The following is a 20,162-nucleotide window of genomic DNA, read 5'->3' on the forward strand; positions in this document are numbered from 1 at the left end:
ACTTTTCCAGCGCTACTTAGACTATTGAACACATTCAACATTCGTTCCTCCAAAATTTCAATGAACAATGTCGCCCAAGCCAGGTAGTCCTTACTGTTTAGTGGTTTTGGGCCGTCGTGATCAAAACTCCAAAGAATAATCCTCAATGGAATCTATGGATTGAAGCTGTTCTGCGATCACACTCAACGTTCAAGAGTTCTGGAAGGATGGATGAATCGCATCCACGGGAGTCTCTTACTATCAGTGGACTCAGACAAATTTTATTCAGAGGCCATTGCAGTGGCCAACTCATATTAAAGATGATGTTTACCTACCCTTTTAGCCGTCCACTTTTCCGGATTGGCCAAGGATTGGGATCTCCTTCACAATTTCCAATTTGGTTTCCAGAGCAGACGCTCTACTACAATGGCTGCTACTCTCCTCTATGAAATTGTCAAATCTAACAGGCCAAGAGAAGAGTGTAAGTACGGATGCTTTGTGGATCTCTCCACAAGTACCATCAACCCAACTCTCATTCACCAATCATCTCAAATTGTCAAAAATCACAGCCAGGGCCAGGATTGGATACGTTTGCAATAGACTTCCCATCAAGAATCTTCCCCTTCCAATGGTTCTTCAACTCTTCCAGACCTACATCAACTCTATTTTCCTCCACTGCCTTCACATATGGCTTTCCAACTCCGCCCAATCCGCCCTCAAATTCACCAATGCCACCTTCACCAATATCCTCAAATGATATCTGTGCGTTCCCCAATTTGCCAAAAATGCATGGAAGTATTTTTCTAGCCAAAAATTGGGCTGGCCAGGTTAGTGTCCCAGTGTTGGGAACCTGACCTTTCCGGAGGTGATGTCCTGACACAACTTGTTCTTCTCGGTCAAGGACGTACTAACACCCTACTGTCCTTGGCCCGACATCCCTTCGGAATATTGGCAGTCACGCACGTTTTTCCGGCTCCGGTCCAAATGTCATCAACAACAGGAGCTGAAACAGGATCTGTTCAATCTGACCCACCCAATCTTCTGCTGTAATCAAGATTTTCATCGCTTGTCTCTACCCAACTGTTTATGTACTGGCTGTGATTCTCCTCTTCACTTTTTTCATGTAGACTGAACTCAAAGTATGGAACCCTCCTAACAGGGAATATTGGCCGTATAGAGAAGGTGCAAAGAAGAATCCCCAAGTGGCACAATTCTTATCCGGTACAGAATATCTTCACTCTCTTCAAACATTAAAAGAGATTTTTCTTGGACTTCCCTCTTATGTTGAAGGTGTGCTTTTTTACTGTTAACAATATCACTTCTTTGGGATCACCTATCTTTGCGATCACTTTTCTTAGCTTGTGAAGGATCAGATTTGATGAAGACAAATTACAAAATGGGCCTTTTTTGGAATTAAATGTCAAATCTCTTACACGTTACCATTCATTTTTATGCGTTCTGCTTGTTTATGGAATACTTATGCCTGAAACATTCTTGAACAGTGAGTGCGTTTAAAAAACTTTTTGCCTAGCATGATTACAAATGATTAGTCCATTATTAAACCCCTTCTGTTATCATCAATTTGATGTTTGAGTAGTTCACACAATTAACAATTCTAGTCATATTTAGTGTGATATCTCATTCTTGTCAGGTATTTTATCATTCTCACCATTTAATTCAAATTTTCTGCTATCAATTTCTGCCTGCAAGTGCTCATCTGCTTGTATTCATGTGGGAGGATGCATTTAACAAATTAAGCATTTCAAGATACTCTATTTCATCCCGCAAATCCTTTTGCAACATAATGACATAACGGTTCAGCTTGCTCAAATATTTACATAAAATACAAGATTAAAGTCTGATTAATAATGGTTGACAATAAGCATTAACCCAAGATTTGAGTCAAGATGGAGGACAACTGTCCCAAGAATCTCTGTCGATTTGATTAAGCTGCTAATATGTTGTATTAGGAAATGAGATGTGACAAGTGACCGCTCAAGGACGAATCAAAATGGAGGTTTTGTGACCATTTTTCTCAGAAGGTTTAGTTTGACATCAGCTTAAAGGTCCCTATGGCAGCCTGATGGGCTGCCCTATAACAGTCAGCGTACTGTCATAAGAAACACTGTCCTAGCCTACTTGACAGAGCACTAGGATGAATCATATTTAAGAATTGAGATCTTCAAAAGTAGGCAAGAAAATGAAATTAATCTCATTTTCAAATTCCAATTTAAATTGGCAGCCATATTTGCTGTTTTTGTTGAGTGAAACCAAAAATTTACTAACAAACCACCCAGATGATCCCATTACCCATCCAGGGTAAAGAACAAATGAAACAATCTTGGGCTGTCAATTTTCTCTATAGACTTAAAGTAAATGTTCACACCCGCCCAACGTTGCCTAACATTAAACACCAAAGCAAGAAAGAAGGAAGACAGTCTGGCAAGTGTAGAGTTGCCATTTTTGACGCCATAAGGGCCCTCATTTGCAACGTCACACAGCCCAAAGAAAACGGGAAGAGGCACAGTAGATTTCTGCATAAACTGCTCTTGCCTTGCCTTGAACGCAACTCTTTTCTGACCTTATGTGAGCCAAGGCACAAATTGGAAATCAGATAGAATTAGTCAAAAACGACACAAAGACATTATAATTCAATAACAAGGAATTGGCCCAATGGCCCTTTAGTTACTAGAGGCTGAATGACAAAGCACCCTTTGGAGTGCAGAACGTAAAACATATTTCTTGCAGCGTAAGGGGGCAATTACTTTAATTTTGGTTTTTTTGCCTTACAGCTTCTCAAAAAATCAGATTAGCACATCAAGCGTCTCTTAGAAAGTGTTGCACTTTGATAAACAAGAGAGAACACTGATTCATTGCTAATCAAATTCATGGTTGCAAAACCAACGTCACTAAAGATTGGGTGGGATTTGCTCAAGTATTAATCAAGTGTTTGCATGAGTGTATCTACCCAAATTGTGGCACCAAAAGCACATCATAAGTTAGAACACTTTGCCTCATGAAGAAGAAAATGTTATAGCCATCATTTGCACACGCTCCAGCCTTGAGGAGGTGCAACAAAAACTCTCATTCCACTATCTTTTGGAATTGTTTTCTAGTAACACTAGAGGAAAGGGTCTAGAAAGGCTACCACATTCGTCACGAACCCGCTAGATAGCTCTTTGTCCAACGAAACTCTATTTTTCAAAGTGCATTCGACCAAGCAACGCGCTAGCATACTACTCGTATACTGCAGTTAATATCCCTACGCCATCAAAGCATATGGGCCTCTGTCTCTCTTTCTCAGTCCGCGCAGTGTCATTCTGCGTCGTCGGCGATCCGTCTCATCCACTCTTTGTCCGTCATTTTTTGTTGGGATTCAGTGCTTCAACCTCATCAGCGTTGCCGGCTCACTCACCGCTCATAGTCCTTGCCATTCTCCACTCCCTCCTCTCGTTGGGGACAAAACCACGGAGAATCCAATAATACACTCTCAGATGCTTGACTTGAACCCGGTATTTTTCATCGACCAACTTATTACTGATATACTCTAACATCATAACTACGTACATCATCTATCCTTCAGCGAGACATTTCAAATTACAAAAGGGTACAAATATAATTGCTTTTAGCATTGCATTTTAACATATTGTATTTTTCCATTAAACCGTGCCTAAACAGGCCAGGGTCAGTTTAAAACAAATAATGTTGTTAAGGTTAGTCACTCCAATCCTAGTGAAATTCTGCTTTTCTTAGTACTATTTGGTTGGAAATGATGATTGCCGAAGAATTGATGCGTTCTCAATCATACAGCATACTAGGGCCTACAAAATGATGATTGACATGCCATAATTGTTCAGGATTTCACCCACAAAAAAATTGAAACGTCTCACAGAAGATTTCATGGCCTCTTCATTGTGTCACAATACTTGGGCCAACAATTGTTCATTGAATAATCTCTTAATAAAGTCGGGCATTTTAGAGCACAGCTTCTTGTTTCTATGTTTGTTTGAGGCAAAACAGGGGCAAAACAGAGGCAACAGTTGCGCACTTCGAAGGCTCCAGCTGTCAGGTGGGCAACGTCACTCGATATAATACGGCAGGTGTCAACAGGTGAGGATAGACATGGATAGACTGTGAAATGAGCGGATTTATGCTATATATTTAACAATACATCTTAGTCTAAACACAAGGACACTAATTCAAAAAAGCATCCAAAACGTGGAAAATGTCCAAAGATGCAATATGATTGTGAATATGAGCTAAAAATTGAGTACAAGAGCCAGATTGTTGGTTATTCATTTGTTTATATATTGACAACTGTTTATTTTTTATTGGATACCCACTCAAGCATCACATTAGATGAGATAGAGTAATGGGAAAAAAAGCCCAATGAAAACGAAGAGGCAAAACATGTATTGTTTACTTATCTAACTTACTGGATTTAACACCAACATTTGATCAAACCACAGTTTCATGAAGATGGTATTAATGTTATCTATTTAATATTATTATTCATGTAGGGCTTCACCTTACTTGGTTATGGAAAATTTGCCACATTCTCGGTCTTATTCAAATTTGTGATATTAATCAGGTGAACACTATTTTGAACCCCAACAAAATCCACACAAGTATTTATCCTTGTGTCATGCGAATCATGAAAACAAATAATTATGGAAAAATTGAAAATTGACATCTTTCAGCACAGCAATGACTCACTCCGAATCATGAATTTAGTAGTGATGGGATCAAATAAATTTTCATTTCAGGATTGCCAGAAAGCTAGGAAAATCTATGCACCAGTTGTGTCCAACATCGGGCAAAAGGTTGGCTTGGAGTTAAAAGGTAACCCTGTTTTGATGGAAGAAAAATCAGGGTTACTTTTTGTGACTAACTAACGGGTTTCCGATATTTGGCTAGGGATGCCACATATCGGATGTAAATTGGTAACCCTAGTCGCAAACTCCCGTGATTATTTACTTGATCCCATCATTAGAATCTAGAGGGTCACGCTGCCTAGAAAAAGTAGGACATTGTCAGATTGGCTGCCCTTTTGCTTACTATAAGTATGGTGACAATATGTTCAGTAGAACAATTATTGGTGCTTAAAACAAACTTAATTCAGTATAAAATGGAATAATTATGAAGTCTATTATCAATGAAAACTTTTTTTCATTCAATCAGCAACATATATGCTGCAAAATGTTATCCCAATGTGCAGACTTAACTGCAAATAGTATTTTTCTGTAATAATGGTTGAAGCCGCAAATTGACATGCATCCAAGTCATTCATAACCAATCTAAGTCTCGAATTTATTGAATCTAAGCCCATAGCAAAAAAATGCAAATAAGACACTTAAAGAAATTCAAAACTACGTGTTTTAATCTATTTTTCATGCTTCTGCACGTCATTAGTTATACCATGATAGCTATCCGTTCCATGGTTATACGCAAAAATCTTGCTTAAATATTAGCAAAATACACGTAGTCAACGGCTTATTATCTATAAATTGAATGCTAACCACCTTTTATTCATATATGTTTTCAAGTTTTGAATGCATCTATGAATTTACAGCTGATATCATGTCATGAAAAGTAAAAGCTTGCAATGAGTTATAAATTATTGCGTCGCCTTTTTCAAATAACGAATATTATTTTTGTTGGAACAAAAGAAGAACACAGTTCAAAATCATTGAATGTTATGACCGTTTCAAGCATCAACCATAAGAGAAGACTCCAAGACAATGTCCTACTTTTTGGTTTCAAAGTCACGTGACCCGTGTTTACTTTGAGAGGTGCCGTCAGGAGGTGAGGCCCTATGCATATAATTTTGATCTAGTTTTATGAATCACAGTCAATGTAATATTCTAATGATCTTCTCCATGTTCTATAGATCAACTAACTATAAAAACTTACAAAACCTTTTCAAAAACGCAGATTCATGAACAATTCATCTTAGCTATGTAATTGACTTAAGATTATTACTTCTATTTGTATTGTTTGATATAGTTTTATAAGAATGTTGTTTATGAATGCATCTAGATGTACTTTTTCCAAACTGTTATTTCATTTCTAATGACCTCCTTACTGGATCATGAATCTACCAACTATCATAACTAACAAAACACCTTCAGACACTATAAAAATGAAACAAATGTAACATCCATCATTACAAATCTTTACAGAAAAAAGCAATGATTTATGTAATTTAATAATACTGTCAAAAAGAACCAATATATTCATGTTTGTTGAAATTGCAGCAGTTACTAATAAAAAGGAGAGGATATAACGAGATGTCTCAAATTGTCATGATTCCAAATTTCATTTATAAATGAAATGTGTTTTCTACGTACTGTTTATTATCATGTCAAAGAGTAATGGAGTGTTTCTATGCTCTCAGTTCATCAGGTTATGAATTAGTACTTGAAAATTATGATGACTCTTCCTTCCTGAAATCTTTACAAATTGAAAGTAAAGATGTGCACAAGAAATATCAAATACCTTGAATTTTGCTTCATGTTACAAACAGAGCATTTTTGTGCCAAATAATATAGTAATTTTTGAAAAGTAAATTTTTTTGAAGCTTGACATCATTGTCATGTTTAAGGACAAAGCGTACTTAAGTTTTTAATTTGGCATTGAACATTATTGTAAGAATTCTGACACACCTGTTCCATGCTCTATTAGTTTCTTTAAGCAATCTGTATTTCAAAACCCATCTTATTACATATATTTTTTGTGTTCAAAACTTAAACAGCTAGTCATTTATTTGAATTACATCTTCCTATTTCTCATTTTGGCTTGCTATGCATGGAATGTTTTCTACCTAACATGTTCAGTTTTAGTAGTATCACTTGCATGTAAGATCAATCAAACATAAAAGCGCAAAGTTTAAAGTATTGCAAAGGTGTTTAGGCACAAATTTGAGCCAAAACAAGAAACATATTCTTTAAAAGCTTTTATCATTGTCTTTTCCATTTTGAAATTGCTTGTTACAAGTCATGGTGCTAATAAAAGAGCTTATTAATACTGTGGATACCACTCTTGAAGCCTACTAGTGTACCCTTTGTTTGGTGCAAGGGGGTACAACCTTTAGCAGTCACATCATAAAAATGAGAAATAAAGAGTGACAGGTAAAACAAAACACCTTGCACAGGCACTTAGCCTTGTCTTGCTCAGCTTTTCTCCTATGTTAATGCCTACTCCCACAACCACGTGAACCTGATATTGATGAAAAGCTTCACATGAGCATTTATAAATTCATGCAATTTGCCAATGGTTCCGTCATTTTTACCAGATTTAGGGAAAGACTGTAAGGGTTGGGGTGCTTGAAGTAACCCAATTTCCAAATTAGCTACGTTCTTGCACCTATTTAATGTCCAGGTTTTTTAAATAGTCAATTTAGCTTCTTATAGCTCAATCTAAAACTGAATATCAGATAATACCCAAGCCTGGAGTTATCAGGAGCTAATCATTGGTCCATCCTGGGTTTCTAGGTACTTTCCCCCCACGCAACCTCTGCCGGCCAAATAATCTCTGACTTATGCCAATTATAGGTGGGTTTACACGGACTGGCTTTTCCGTTGCCAAAGTTTATGTGCTCCCAGCCATTGAGCCAGCCACTGTTGGAAATTTTAGCCGCCACAGTAACAGTGCTGCCAGATGGTGGTTTGGTCCGCAAGATTTTGCTGTTTCTGGCCTGTCAAGTTCTGTCTGGCGGGGAGATTTTTTTTGCAGGGAATAGAAATCTAGCCGTTTTCTGGCGTTTTATTGAAATATGCTTGGGGAGAAACATTTTCAGTATTGATGGATAGCCTGATTTTGGCGGGTTACTGGCGTTTTTGACCCAAAAATCAAGGAAGTTGGCATATTTTTCTTTAGCCCTCAGGACTCTTTACAAGAGTGTAACTTGTGCCTTGGGAATTTTATCTCAAAACACTTTCAGTCTAATGCAACCATTTATTTAAGTACAGCACACATTTGGGCACAAGTTGGGTACAAGAAAAAGTGCATCTTATGTTCAGACCAAAAAAAAATCCAGCTTGGATCAAACTTGGCAGTACTGGTTTGAAAAATTGAGGCGCAGTCAGATTGATCACATCATCAGTAGTTGTTTGATTGAAGTGACTTTTCTGTGCCTAGACCTGCTGTTATGTCCAAGAATGACCCGAATTTTTCTATGGACGTTACGCAGAGTTTTTAAAACATGTACATGAGCTGTCAACATCAAATGAATCAATGATGCCATTTTGGCAATTTTAACTTAACCTTACCTAACCTGACCTGACCTAACCTTCGGTTGCAAGGGCCTGGGGGCGTCTAAGCCGCGGCGCAATCCTGCGGCAGCTTGGTTCCAAGGATCCGGGGCGCGCAGACAGCGGTGCAACCCAAAATGGCAACACTGCTTCTTATGTACTAGTTGAAATAACTGTGTGTAACGTTTTCATAATATCTCCTTTGACGTTTCCTCCGTTTGGATCGTTTGGAGCATGAGAGACTGTAGCCAGTAATTGCCATGGATTATGCAGAGGCTTTCAAGACAAAACGGTCAGGATAGCTCAATTTATTTTAGTTGGCTCCCAGTTTTGGGCCCTTGCCACTGAATCTAATCTTATTTTCTTTGCCAGATAATCCATTGAAAAGAAGACAAAGAAGGGTAAAAACGAGTCTGTTGCAATGATGGGATCAGATAAACATTTCAAATTAAAGGTTGTCAGAAAACTTGGAAAGTGAAACCACCGGCAGATTCCAACATACGTAAAAAGGTATGGTTGAGCCAAAAGCAGCCCTGGTTCGACGGAAGAGAAATCAGGGTTACTCTTTGAGACTAACTTACAGATGTCCGACATTCCGCCAGTAATGTCATATGCCATTGAGAATGTAAATTGGTAAGCAAAAGTCACAATCTACGTGATTATTCATTTGACCCAACCAGTAATCTGTTGTGGTGTTGTACTGCAGCGAATTGAAGGGAACACCTCTGTAATCAGAAAACATACAATAAGAGGCTTTTAGCTGACATCCACCAATCTGGTCTAAAAACTGTCGGTGGCATTGTTATCTCTTGGCTTTTCTTCCTCTGTGGTTGAATGAACTATTTCTCCCTGATAATTCTGACAACTCGGTGTTACGTCATGAGCCAGCTCATTGATGACTGGTTAAATGAACATGCTCTAGGGTAGAAAAGTCAAGATATGTTGTTCAAAGATTACCATTCTTCAGGAAACCCCTATTGTCAGATGAACGTCCCATGGGACTAGCTCGAATTTGATCTTTATCAATGCATGTTTATTTTTCAATACAAAAGTCATGCGCTTTTGACCAGGCATTCAGCTTAGTCCACACTCCCACTATTTAAGCAGTCAGGTAGTCCAAAGCAGGCTTGCCCAAGTAGATGGAAAGCCTTGATTTATGGGTCCAAACAGCATTTCTGCTAATCGTTTTTCTTTTCACACATTCATGAGCAACCACCACAAGTCTTAACAATGAGCTAGGTTAGATTTTTAGTCCAGCTCATGCATTTTCCAAACACGTCAGAAAGATATGGTACTCTGTGAGTTTGGGACTGACCTAGCATGACCAACGATTTGGCAAGTCTGGACGGGAGGCCTGAAGGCTAAACGTCTGAAACAAACAAGAAACAATCTGACCTATTTTTTACAGACCGCCGGTTCGCAGGTTGTGTGAGCCTTTCAACCGTCATTTAAATCTTTTTGAACTTGAATTTCAAATCTCAATCAATCTTGCGCACCGAAAAAGGGTGGTGTTGGTCAGAAAGTGGTGAATGGCTAACCTATTTTGTAACATTCCACAGCACCACAGAAATAAGGCCCCATGGGGTTACTCTAGCTTACTTGCCGTGCAAACTCTTGGCTTGGTCTTCTCTATGTAAGAACTTCATTTGCAGGGCTTAAATAACGTGTAACTTTGTGAGTATCGCTATCAGTAACGTGTCACTCTCCGCAAAAGTTACGGAATTGGTAACTGAATGGTTTTTTAGCCCTCCTGTTACACAGTTTCTTCCTTTTTTAGATAGGAAAAAGAAAAAAAAATGTGTCAATGGGGCTTCCTTCAGGCTTTTCTCATAGTTCGATTTCACATGCAGTGACTTATTTGCTACTTATGGGATCAAATAAATAAACATGGAAGGCTGCGACTCGGGTTATTAAGTACATTTTTCAGGTGTATGACATTAATAGTTCCAGGAAGGAAACCCATAATTTAGCCTCAAAATGAGACCCTGAATATCATCTCGTCAAACCAGTGCCATATTACTTTCATTATACCTCATATACCAAACCGAACATGAAAAGAAAGAAAAAAAAAACCACGGTCCAAATGTTTAGTGAAAGTGGAACTAAATTGAAGCCCAACTTCCCTTAATCAGGGAAGAGAAATCATTAAGGGCCATTTTTGACCAGGTGGCAGAACATGGTGGCAGAAAGTGTCAGCAATAGGGCACCCCCGCATGGTTTCGTGAGAGCATATTTTGAGATGCGATTTGTACCCAGTTGCACCTACTGCGAGTATCAGCTAGTTTCGTGAACGCACATCTTGAAATGCGACTGGGTAAAATTTAGTACTGTCGCATTTCAAAATATGGTTTCACGAAACCACCTGGGGCTGCCCCATTCCTTCAAAGTCGAATCGTTGAATAGAATCAATAATTGGCCTGGTCGAATAACGAAGGGCATTGTGCATTCATCGCACCTGTTTGGGCTAAGCTTGACCCAGCCTTGAAATGTGAAAGCGAAATTGACCCACTTCCACGTGTAGCCCGCCGACCTGGCTCACCCAACCTCCGCAGAGGAAGGGTATGAAAACTAGGTTGAACGACTCGATCAGCAACATTTGCATTGAAAACACAGCAGCAGAACGGCCTACACACACAAACACACACAAACACACACAAACACACACAAACACACAGAAGGGAGAAAGAGAGAAAGAGAGAAAGAGAGAAAGAGAGGAAGAGAGAAGTGATTGAACGCGGCGGAGATTGACTGGCTTAGCCGCACACACCCGCTTGAGCTCAGAGCAGCCCAAGAATCACGGCTCAGACTGGCTGGGCTCACGCCAACCGGCTGATTCATGCCCACCCGGGCCAGGCCCGCCTTTGGCCCGCCCTGATTCATGGACCACAGTGCCCATCGCGCCTGACGCCCTTTTGAGCCGCCTCATTGGCACGGGCGTGGCCGAACGCTAAATGTTAAGCATGCGGCGGGGGAGTGCGGCCCACCCGCTGATCCACGGGGCGGTAGGCCTGACCGTGCTGGTTCTGCTGGTGATGCCGCCCACCCGAGGGGTTCGCCCCAAGGTAAGACCAGGCGGATGGACCCACCAGTCAGCGGCCTCCGACATGAAGACTGAATGAAAGACAGGCCCTGGGCCTCCGGCAGCCCGAGGCCTGCTTCATCTCGAATGGTCGATAGAGCAACCGGATTTTGAGGCCATCACTCGGTTTTGAAAACTTGTCGCCAATTATTCTCGGAGAAGATTGTAAGAGAAGGTCAGGTTAGGTTGGAGCTCTTATAAGTGGAGAAGAGTCGTAACGCCCCATCATTGGGGGCCAAGAACGAGTCGAGAATGGTCTGAGGAGCCTTACTCAGCCTGGCTTCAACGAATGGCTTCAACGAATGGCTTCAACGAATGGCTTGAACTCAAGTCCGCCCCCCACCCCGGGACCGCCTCAGCGAGCCGCCCACCTGCCTAGCTTGCCTTTTTTCTACGGATCCATTTCTATGGCCTTGATGTCTTTCATGTGTTTCAGCGTTCCGAGGATGACCCGGCCTCGTTGCCGGACATTGATTTTGATGCCATGTACTACGAGACGGCGTTGCGGCCGTCCGAGGGCACGCTCATCGCCTCCACCTTGGATGGGAGTCTGGTGGCCCTCAATCAGAACTCCGGTCAAGTCCTCTGGCAAATGAACGACCAACCCGTGGTCAAGAGTCCCTACGACGCCGACAAACCCATTTTGTAAGTCGTTTTGATGTGCAGAGAATGGATCCCTCGCATGGGACGAATCCCCCGGCTTTTTCTCCCATGCTCTGACCCACAGCTGGACTGGGCTGATGAGTCAGTGATCATCGGTCGACGAGGCAGGTGGGCTGAGGTTGAAGTTCCTTCGACACAAGTGTGGGATCCTTCACGCTGAAATGGCGTTGTTAGTTTTAATTGGACTCGGCTCGCTCCGAGTGCTTGTACCGATTTTCCATGAAAGGAAAACGCCAACCAGGTGAAGCCTCAATGATAGACCGGGCCACGACCCAGCCACCTGTAGTCAGTCTTCGTTCATAGCCACCACATGTGTGATTGATTTGAGCCATTTCTTCTCACGATTCCGGCCCGATAGAACGTTCCTGTCCCGATTTGGACCCACACCCACTTGACTAGCGTCGATCAACCTGATGATGACACCTATGAAATATGGATGAAACCACAGCAGAATTTCACCCCAGACAGCGCTTGATCCATTTTCAATCGGCCCCGGCTATTCGTTCCCCCGCTCGCTTATTCCTCACAATTTCGTTTAATATGACCATCTTTGACAGGCCCGCATTCTTACCGGATCCCAAAGACGGCTCCATCTACATGATTGGCGGGGGCCTGAAGGATCCACTGAAGAAGCTGCCCTTTACCATCCCTGAATTGGTGGCCGCCTCGCCCTGCAAAAGTAGCGATGGTATCCTGTACACGGGCAAGAAAGTGGACACCTGGTTCTCGGTGGACCGGTACACGGGTGCCCGACAAGGGTCCATCTCGGCCGCCCACGGCTGTGTGGTGGGCAATGAGGACCAATGTCCCAACATCTCGCCGGCCAATTTCCTCATTGGCAGGACCGAATATAACATTATGATGTACGATAGTCGGGCGCAGGGTCGGAAGTGGAACATCACGTTCTTTGACTACTCATCCAATTTGGCTAAAGGAGACGTTGGTTTGGAATATGGTAAGATCTACGCACTTTCAGATCTGATCGAGGACAGAAAGCAGTGAAGGAAGGGCTCAGGGTTGGCTAAAACCCGTCCGTTGTATAAAAAAACCTAAACCCACCCATGGGTGGGTTTTTACGGGTGGATTAATTGGAAAACTTTCTCATTTTTTTTCTTTATTTTCCGACGACCTACCTCTTTCTTTGGCAGTAATTTGATTGATAATGAAACTGGAAGAACAATGTCTTGATTTCATGGACTAATTGGTAGGAAACTCTTCCTTTACCGTGTTCAATTCTTGTTGTTCTAAAGGTAGATTTTGGGTTTCCTGCACAGTTTTGTTATTAAATTGCGTGTCAAATGCAGTAGCTTATTTGCTCCAGTTCTTTGACTAATGCACTAATACCAAATCAGCTTTCAAAGACTTCTTACTTCTGCTGGTGAACATTTCATCTCTTTAGTTCTGAAATGAGACAAATTCGTCTTATTCCCCTCCAAATTACCTGTATTGGTATGGCGTTGCTATTTTTAAAAAATAAGGTAATGGAGTAGTTCTTTTAGTAACAGTTTGGTTGTCTTTGGCTCAAAATTAAAAAAAAAGGGTCTAACTTTAACATTTGATCAAAGATTTATAAAACCCGTCCGATTGAAAAACCCCGTCCCACCCGCCCATTAAAACCATTAAAAAAACCGCCCCGGGATTAACCCATTTGCCCACCCTGGAAGGGCTACGCTTATTTAACATGAAACTGGAGTCGCATTGAAACCCCCTGTATGAGTGAATGTTACCTTTCCCCAGATATGGCACATTTCACGGACAGTTCCCAGGGATCTTTGGTGACTTTGGATCGTCGGACCGGTTTGGTTCAGTGGGAGCAGCAAATCGGATCGCCCATTGTGGCCATGTTCCGTCTAGAAGGTGATGGCATGGTCAATGTGCCCTTCACATCCGTGTCCAAAGAGACGTTGATCAATCTCATGGATCAGTTCAACGCCCCCGAGTCCAATAACGAGCTAATTGGCGAAACCAAGCTCTTTCCCACGTTGTATGTGGGTGAACATGACCACGGGTTATTTGCCATGCAATCGTTGGTGGATGAGCAAACGCTCACCATATCTCCCAACAGCAACGGTCCGCTTTTGTTGGAGGGCCCTCAAAACTTTCACATGCCCTCGGAAATCAACCTGGATGTGATTTCCGACAACGCCGGAATCCCTTTCGACCCGCTAGGAATACCATCCCACAATCCCAAGCCCGAGTCCGGCGAATCCTCCTCTGTCCTCTTGTTTGGATACTATCAAGTTCCAGAATACTCCACCATCAAACTCAGCCCTGCATTGACTCAATTGCAATTGACGAGCACGACCGGTGCTCGAAGGGGCGAGCGATTCCTCTCCAAAGGCCCGGATGCTCGTCTGATCCCTCCGCTCTTTCCCAATGAGGTTTTCCATACGGATCCTCCCAGACCTGTGAAAGAGCGGGACAATCCGTTTGATGAAGGGCCGGATGGCACCACGACCTACACGGCCCCATACCCGTTCTCACCCCGAAATCAGTCCAAGCAACCTCCGGCCCAATGTCTGTACGATTCGGCTTTTATCGAATTTGGGTTGGACCAAATCAAGGCATTGAATACGACCTTCTTCCTCTCGTACGATCTCGTGAAATGGGGCCGGGAGCTTGTGCCGTTGATTCGCGAGAGTTTCTACGCCATCGAGAACAAGGAGCTCAAAGTGATTGCCGTGCTTCTTTTCGTGGCCGTCTACTGTCTCTTCAAGCTTATGCAAACGAATGTAAGCACTGTTCGGATAGCTCTCGTGTCCGCTCTTGCTCCACAATTCCAGGGTGTTTATTTATTTATTTATTTTTTTTTAATTTCAGAACCAATCGATCCATTCAAGCTTTCGAATGGGACAGAGCTCCGTGGGTTCGTCGTCCAGTCAGCACAGTGCTTACAATGTGACGGCCAATCCCGTTCTTCAATCCGACGGAAGTGTTCGAGTGGGTCAGATCTATTTCGACCCCAATCAGACCTTGGGCAAGGGCTGTGAAGGCACCTTCGTTTATAGGTAAAGCAGCTAGGATCGGTCCATGGTTTTGCAGTCAAATGCGCTCACTTTTGCCTTCTCTTCGTCTACCATTTTCAAGGGGAAAATTTGATTCGCGTGCTGTGGCCGTAAAACGCGTTTTGGCCGCCTGTTTCAGCATCGCGGATCGAGAAGTTGATCTGTTGCGAGAGTCGGACGAGCATCCCAATGTGATTCGATACTTTTGCATGGAACAGGACACCCAATTTCGATACATCGCGCTTGAGTTGTGTGTGGCGACCTTGCAGGATTTAGTGGATGGCAAATATCACAACCCGAGCTTAGACCATCTCACTGTCTTAAGACAGGCCAGTCAAGGCTTGCTCCATCTCCACAACCTGGACATTGTGCATCGGGACATCAAGCCTCAGAATGTGTTGATATCCATGCCCGGATCCAAGGGCGAGATACGAGCCATGATCTCCGATTTTGGGTTGTGCAAGAAACTCAAAATGGGCCGCATGTCGTTCTCGCGGAGATCGGGCGTGGCCGGCACGGATGGGTGGATAGCCCCGGAAATCATGTTGGGCCATCGGTCCAATACTTGTGCTGTGGATGTGTTCTCCTTGGGCTGTGTGTTCTATTACGTGTTGTCCAAAGGCTCGCATCCTTTCGGGGAAAGCTTCCGACGACAGGCCAACATCTTGGCTAATGAATTCGACCTGAGCAAGCTCAATGAAAGCAAGATTGTGGAGCGATCGCTCATCGAACAAATGATCTTGCATGAGCAAAGTGCTCGGCCAACCATCCGAGCCATTCTCCGACATCCATTGTTCTGGAGCAAGGAGAAACTGCTCAATTTCCTTCAGGTAAGTGGCCAGAAAGGGTATCAAATGATGATCGGCTCAACCCGTCATACGGTCAATGGTTGAAGTGAGCAGGGTCAAACTGATTCATTACGATCGTCTTTCCAGGATGTGTCGGATCGCGTGGACAAAGAAGATTCGGATAGTGCACTTCTGGCCGCTTTGGAAAGGCATAGACTCGACATCGTTCGAGGCAATTGGCACGACAATCTGGATCCCGCCATTCAAGAGGATTTGCGCAAGCATCGCAGTTACAACGGCAAAACGGTCCGAGATCTCCTCCGAGCTATGCGCAACAAGAAGCATCACTATAACGAGTTGCCCCCGGAGATCAAGATCACCTACGGTCGAATTCCCGACCAGTACGTCATGTACTGGATTAGTCGTTTTCCACGACTTGTCATTCATTCTTGGCATGCCATGCACTGCATTAAGAACGAACCTACTTTCGTGAAGTATTTCGACAAGAACTACGACTTCCTCCAGGTAATGGATCAACCTACATGCTTAAGATACCTAAGTGAGACAACGATGAATTAGCGCCATATCCTCAGGTTGGTTTGGGAGCATATTAGATAGAAGCGGAATGGAATTGCCGTTTTCAAGATTCCGGTCAGGTTTGATTGGCGCAAGTTTCCCTTGGTTCATTACTATGCAATTGGAGAGGCTCTTGCTACTCCTCGATGTTGGAGGGCTCTTACGGATGCCACAATTCGTCCGAAGTTTGTGCATTTTTGATGAGATCCAGGCACCATAAACCCTATGGCCAACGAAACGGTAAAGACGATCCTGTCGGCGAGAATGACCCATGGAGGAACGAGAGACAAAGGAAAAATCGAGCTGTTGGACAACCCCGTTGTTACCTAACGACTCGACGTAGAGGCCATCTTCATCATCGTTGAGTCGAAGAGGGTCGGAAAAAGGCTCTCTGGCAATTACGCTGAGTGCTTAAAATTTAAAGTCCCTTCTCGTTTCTTCCTCTTCTCTCGACTCCTAGAGATGGAGCTCTGTTTGTGAGCTTGTTTTTGTGTACACTCCAATGTCAGTCGCTTGAATTCACGGACAAATGTAGAGCCAGCGAGAGGATGGAGAAGGAAGAGAAGCAGAAGTCGAAAAGATGCATTTCTCTGTTCCTTTTCTCCTTCCAATAAATGAGGGACCTGGTCGAGGCAGAAAAATGGCAGGATTCGAAAAAGGGGGCATCCGAAAATGTCAATATCAAACTTTTAACTAAGCGAAATAAAGAATTCGTGTTAAAGCGGTAAGTGCGATAGGATGATGGTCCTTATTTCCAATTTTATTGCCCACCTTTCTTGACGAAAACGTTGAACTCTACTGCAATCAGTGAGCTTCGGTGAGCTAATCAAATCGTAGTGAACAGTTACGTACATGATTGGAGTTTTTCCATTGAGTTTGAGCGCTACTGTGGGATTACGTGTCATTGGAGACCCTCTTTTCCATCAAGGAGCAGTACAATCATTGTCCCACATGTATGGAATCTCTAGTTCTTAACAAATGAAAAAGAAGAAATAGAGCGCGTTTCACATTCCGAAACGTTTGTCTGGCATCAAGGAATGCGTTGCATTTACTTCTAATCAGGAGACTCTTTCATTTTGCCTCTCTTTCTGAGTCACTTTACCGTCTATTGTTCGATATTGTCAAAGGATTGCATTTCATTGGCCTTGTCAACCCTCGAAGTTACTGAAAAAAAATATTGTAAAGTTACTTTTATCTCTAGATTATATTGATGCCAGCTTCAAAAGCCTCTGATGAGTCAGTCGGCGGAGCCATCATCATTCCATTCGGCACAGGCATCATAAATCAATGCAAAGACTCTGCTTTCTGATAATTTTATGGGTTTCGCCTTTTCAAAGGGCTTCAACCTAATGGCAGGTTTATCATTAAGACCAACCGAGGGACGCTTGCTCACGCTTACGCTCTCTTGAAACATTTTCTGTTTCCTAAATAGATTCACCCATAGCTAGTCTCCCGTCTTCAAAAAGCCAAGGTCACGGAGGTTTAAAATCTTTTTCGAGATCCGAAATCCTCTTGTTCGTATTTCTCTCAAGAGAACTTGGAATGAATTTCCGGAAAGGCGGATTAGAGGCCAGTCCACGCACGCCAAGCTTCAACGTCAGAATAGGAAATGACAATGAAGGATCTCGATTACCTTGAAGGAATTCTCAAATTACTCAAACTGCGGCAGAAGAGCGCATTCTAGTTTGTTATTCTCTATATTCTCTATTGCTCAGGCACTTGACGTGAATGGACAACTTGCTCAAGACCCCGCTCAAATGGTAAGGCACGATGTGAGTGAAATCGGGACCATAATACCACGTCCTCTTCTTTTCATCCGGGTCTCTATTTTCCTGTGTTCTGTTTGACCTCGCGTTTGACTGGCTGTGTTTGCATGCATTGTACGATACACGCTATGAATAATGCTCCTCGTGGAATGCTGCAGCTCCTTTCATTGTCGCTCATTATTTAACATCACGTCCCTTTCCTCTCGTTCCTTCAGACCTTGCCCAAATCGAGTGCCGACCGTCCTTTGGTGCCCGGAGCTTATCTCTTCAACCAGAATCGCCAACGACCCGGAAACACGTTCTTCGAGCCCGTTTTCCGGACCCAACCCAAACTTCGTTTGGACGACGATAATGATGATGATGGGGAGTTATTCCAGGAGTTCGAAAACTCCGGACGCTCTGTTGTATCCCGATGGAGTCAAATCGATACCACTTCAGAACCTCCCTCTCTGGATCATCATGATCATCATTATCATCATCACCCGCACCGCTCGCCCTCAATGGTAAAAGAGGACCAAGAAGAAGAGGCCGAGCAGGAAGCCCCGGTCTCGTTTCAAGGTCCCCTGGATCTGGTCGTACCGGAGCTCAAGCGGCCGGCTCAAAACGGACAAGCCAAGTTCATTCATAAGGTGCCACAGATCAGCTCCAAGGCCCGAGAGCAGTTCCTAATGGAACAAGTCGAAAAGGATAAGGAGCTTTTGGCCGAAAATCAGCCCACTTGGGCCGAGGCCGCGCGCAATATTTCAGCTCTGGACAAGATCAAGGCCACTGTGCCCGAGGGCAAACCTCTAGACCAAGTGGATGGATCCGTACAATGCGAGGAGAAAGAAGCACAACAACCCGAACTATGTGATACCCATCTCAGTCCTGTGAATGGAGGGGTGAAAGAAAACGGTGGCGGCGACGACGACTCGTGTGATAAGGACCTAAACGCCGATGACGTGATCGATGATATGCGTGGAGGTACGGTTTGGATCCTGCCTCCAGCCAGTGATACGCCAAAGAAAAAGGTTAAAAAGAAAAAGTCGAAGAAGGGATAAGGAGAGAGCATGATTCCACCTTCCAAGAGGCGCCCCAATCTCCCGGCCGCCCAAAAGCGACGGAATTCTTTGCGCAACCCACAAAAAAATGTGACCTTGGGCATTTACCTACCACGTGAACCATTTGAAGTTAGTGTACATGTCAACGCGCACATGTAATGTATCATCACCTATTAACACTTGAGATTATACAAAGAACCATTTCAACAATGTGATAATATGCAATTTCTCTCGGATTGTACAAATATACACTCTTGTTTTAAATCTGGATTGAATTGGAGAGATGACATTGGAAGTCATTGCATTATGATCATTTGAGCCTCAGATGCATGCATGCATGCACGCATGCTTGTATCCATTCCATTCCATCCTTCTTGAAGGTGTCAAAATGCACCTTGGGTTTCGAAACTTTTGCCTACCCGTGAAATAACAGAATCAGCGTTATGCAAACAACCAAAATGACGACCCGTTTGTTGATCCACGCACCGCTTTGTACGATTTGCAAATCCTACTCTTCTCCCGTCCAAGCAGACCATCATTTCATGACTTGGTTTCTATATGCGTGAAGAAATATTTGTACAAAAAATAAAGCAAAGCTTGGATAGTATTTGGATTCGACGACTGCGCGTTCTTGTGGGGTCTGGACAAATTTCTTTGTCGTACTTTTTCAAAGGGACCGATGTCAGCTCTTCATTGCCTTAAGAAGAGTCGAACAATGGCTTGCTCGAAATTTACGCAATAATTAGTAAGATCCCGCCCGAACCTCTCGATGAAATTATGTAATGTTGGGTCGTACGAGACAGGAGAAAGATAGCCCAGCTTGATGTAAGATTACTGTAACACTTTTCAGGGTATGACCTAAAGAGAGGGGNCGTCATCCTTGGGAGGAAAACACGCGTGTCAAACTTTCTACGCTCATGACTGGCAAAAAGGGGCACAAAGCGTGTCAGCGTCTTTAAAAACCCCCAATTACCCACAATCTCCATCTGCTGTACGGCCAAGGCGGATGTGGAT

The 20,162-nt window shown here is 43.1% G+C and overlaps 1 protein-coding gene across 3 annotated transcripts; it reads left to right on the forward strand.

The window, feature by feature from the left end:
- The first annotated feature begins 10,804 nt into the window (after positions 1 to 10,804).
- LOC131878380 (serine/threonine-protein kinase/endoribonuclease IRE1-like) lies at positions 10,805 to 19,412 on the forward strand. 3 transcript variants are annotated; one of them, XM_059224331.1, is made up of 9 exons: positions 10,805 to 11,293; positions 11,747 to 11,955; positions 12,531 to 12,928; positions 13,711 to 14,705; positions 14,794 to 14,981; positions 15,061 to 15,808; positions 15,914 to 16,291; positions 18,058 to 18,114; positions 18,324 to 19,412. In XM_059224331.1, the coding sequence occupies exons 1-9, from the start codon at positions 11,183 to 11,185 to the stop codon at positions 19,146 to 19,148; spliced, it is 3,909 nt and encodes a 1,302-aa protein (XP_059080314.1). In that variant the 5' UTR covers positions 10,805 to 11,182; the 3' UTR covers positions 19,149 to 19,412. The 3 variants fall into 3 exon arrangements, with proteins under 3 accessions (XP_059080314.1, XP_059080323.1, XP_059080330.1); XM_059224340.1 differs by having other exon boundaries at positions 18,058 to 18,102; XM_059224347.1 differs by lacking the exon at positions 18,058 to 18,114 and having other exon boundaries at positions 10,807 to 11,293.
- The last annotated feature ends 750 nt before the right edge of the window (positions 19,413 to 20,162 follow it).

The sequence above is a fragment of the Tigriopus californicus genome, chromosome 1 (assembly GCF_007210705.1).
Source record: "Tigriopus californicus strain San Diego chromosome 1, Tcal_SD_v2.1, whole genome shotgun sequence".
NCBI classification, from domain to species: Eukaryota; Metazoa; Arthropoda; class Copepoda; order Harpacticoida; family Harpacticidae; genus Tigriopus; species Tigriopus californicus.

Bases quoted from the DNA above. Each gene is read 5' to 3' on its own strand.
- LOC131878380 (XM_059224331.1), top strand. From the start codon at position 11,183: ATGTTAAGCATGCGGCGGGGGAGTGCGGCCCACCCGCTGATCCACGGG. The intron at 12,929-13,710 runs GTAAGATCTACG...ACCTTTCCCCAG, and splicing joins AGACGTTGGTTTGGAATATG to ATATGGCACATTTCACGGAC. The intron at 14,982-15,060 runs GTAAAGCAGCTA...ACCATTTTCAAG, and splicing joins GAAGGCACCTTCGTTTATAG to GGGAAAATTTGATTCGCGTG.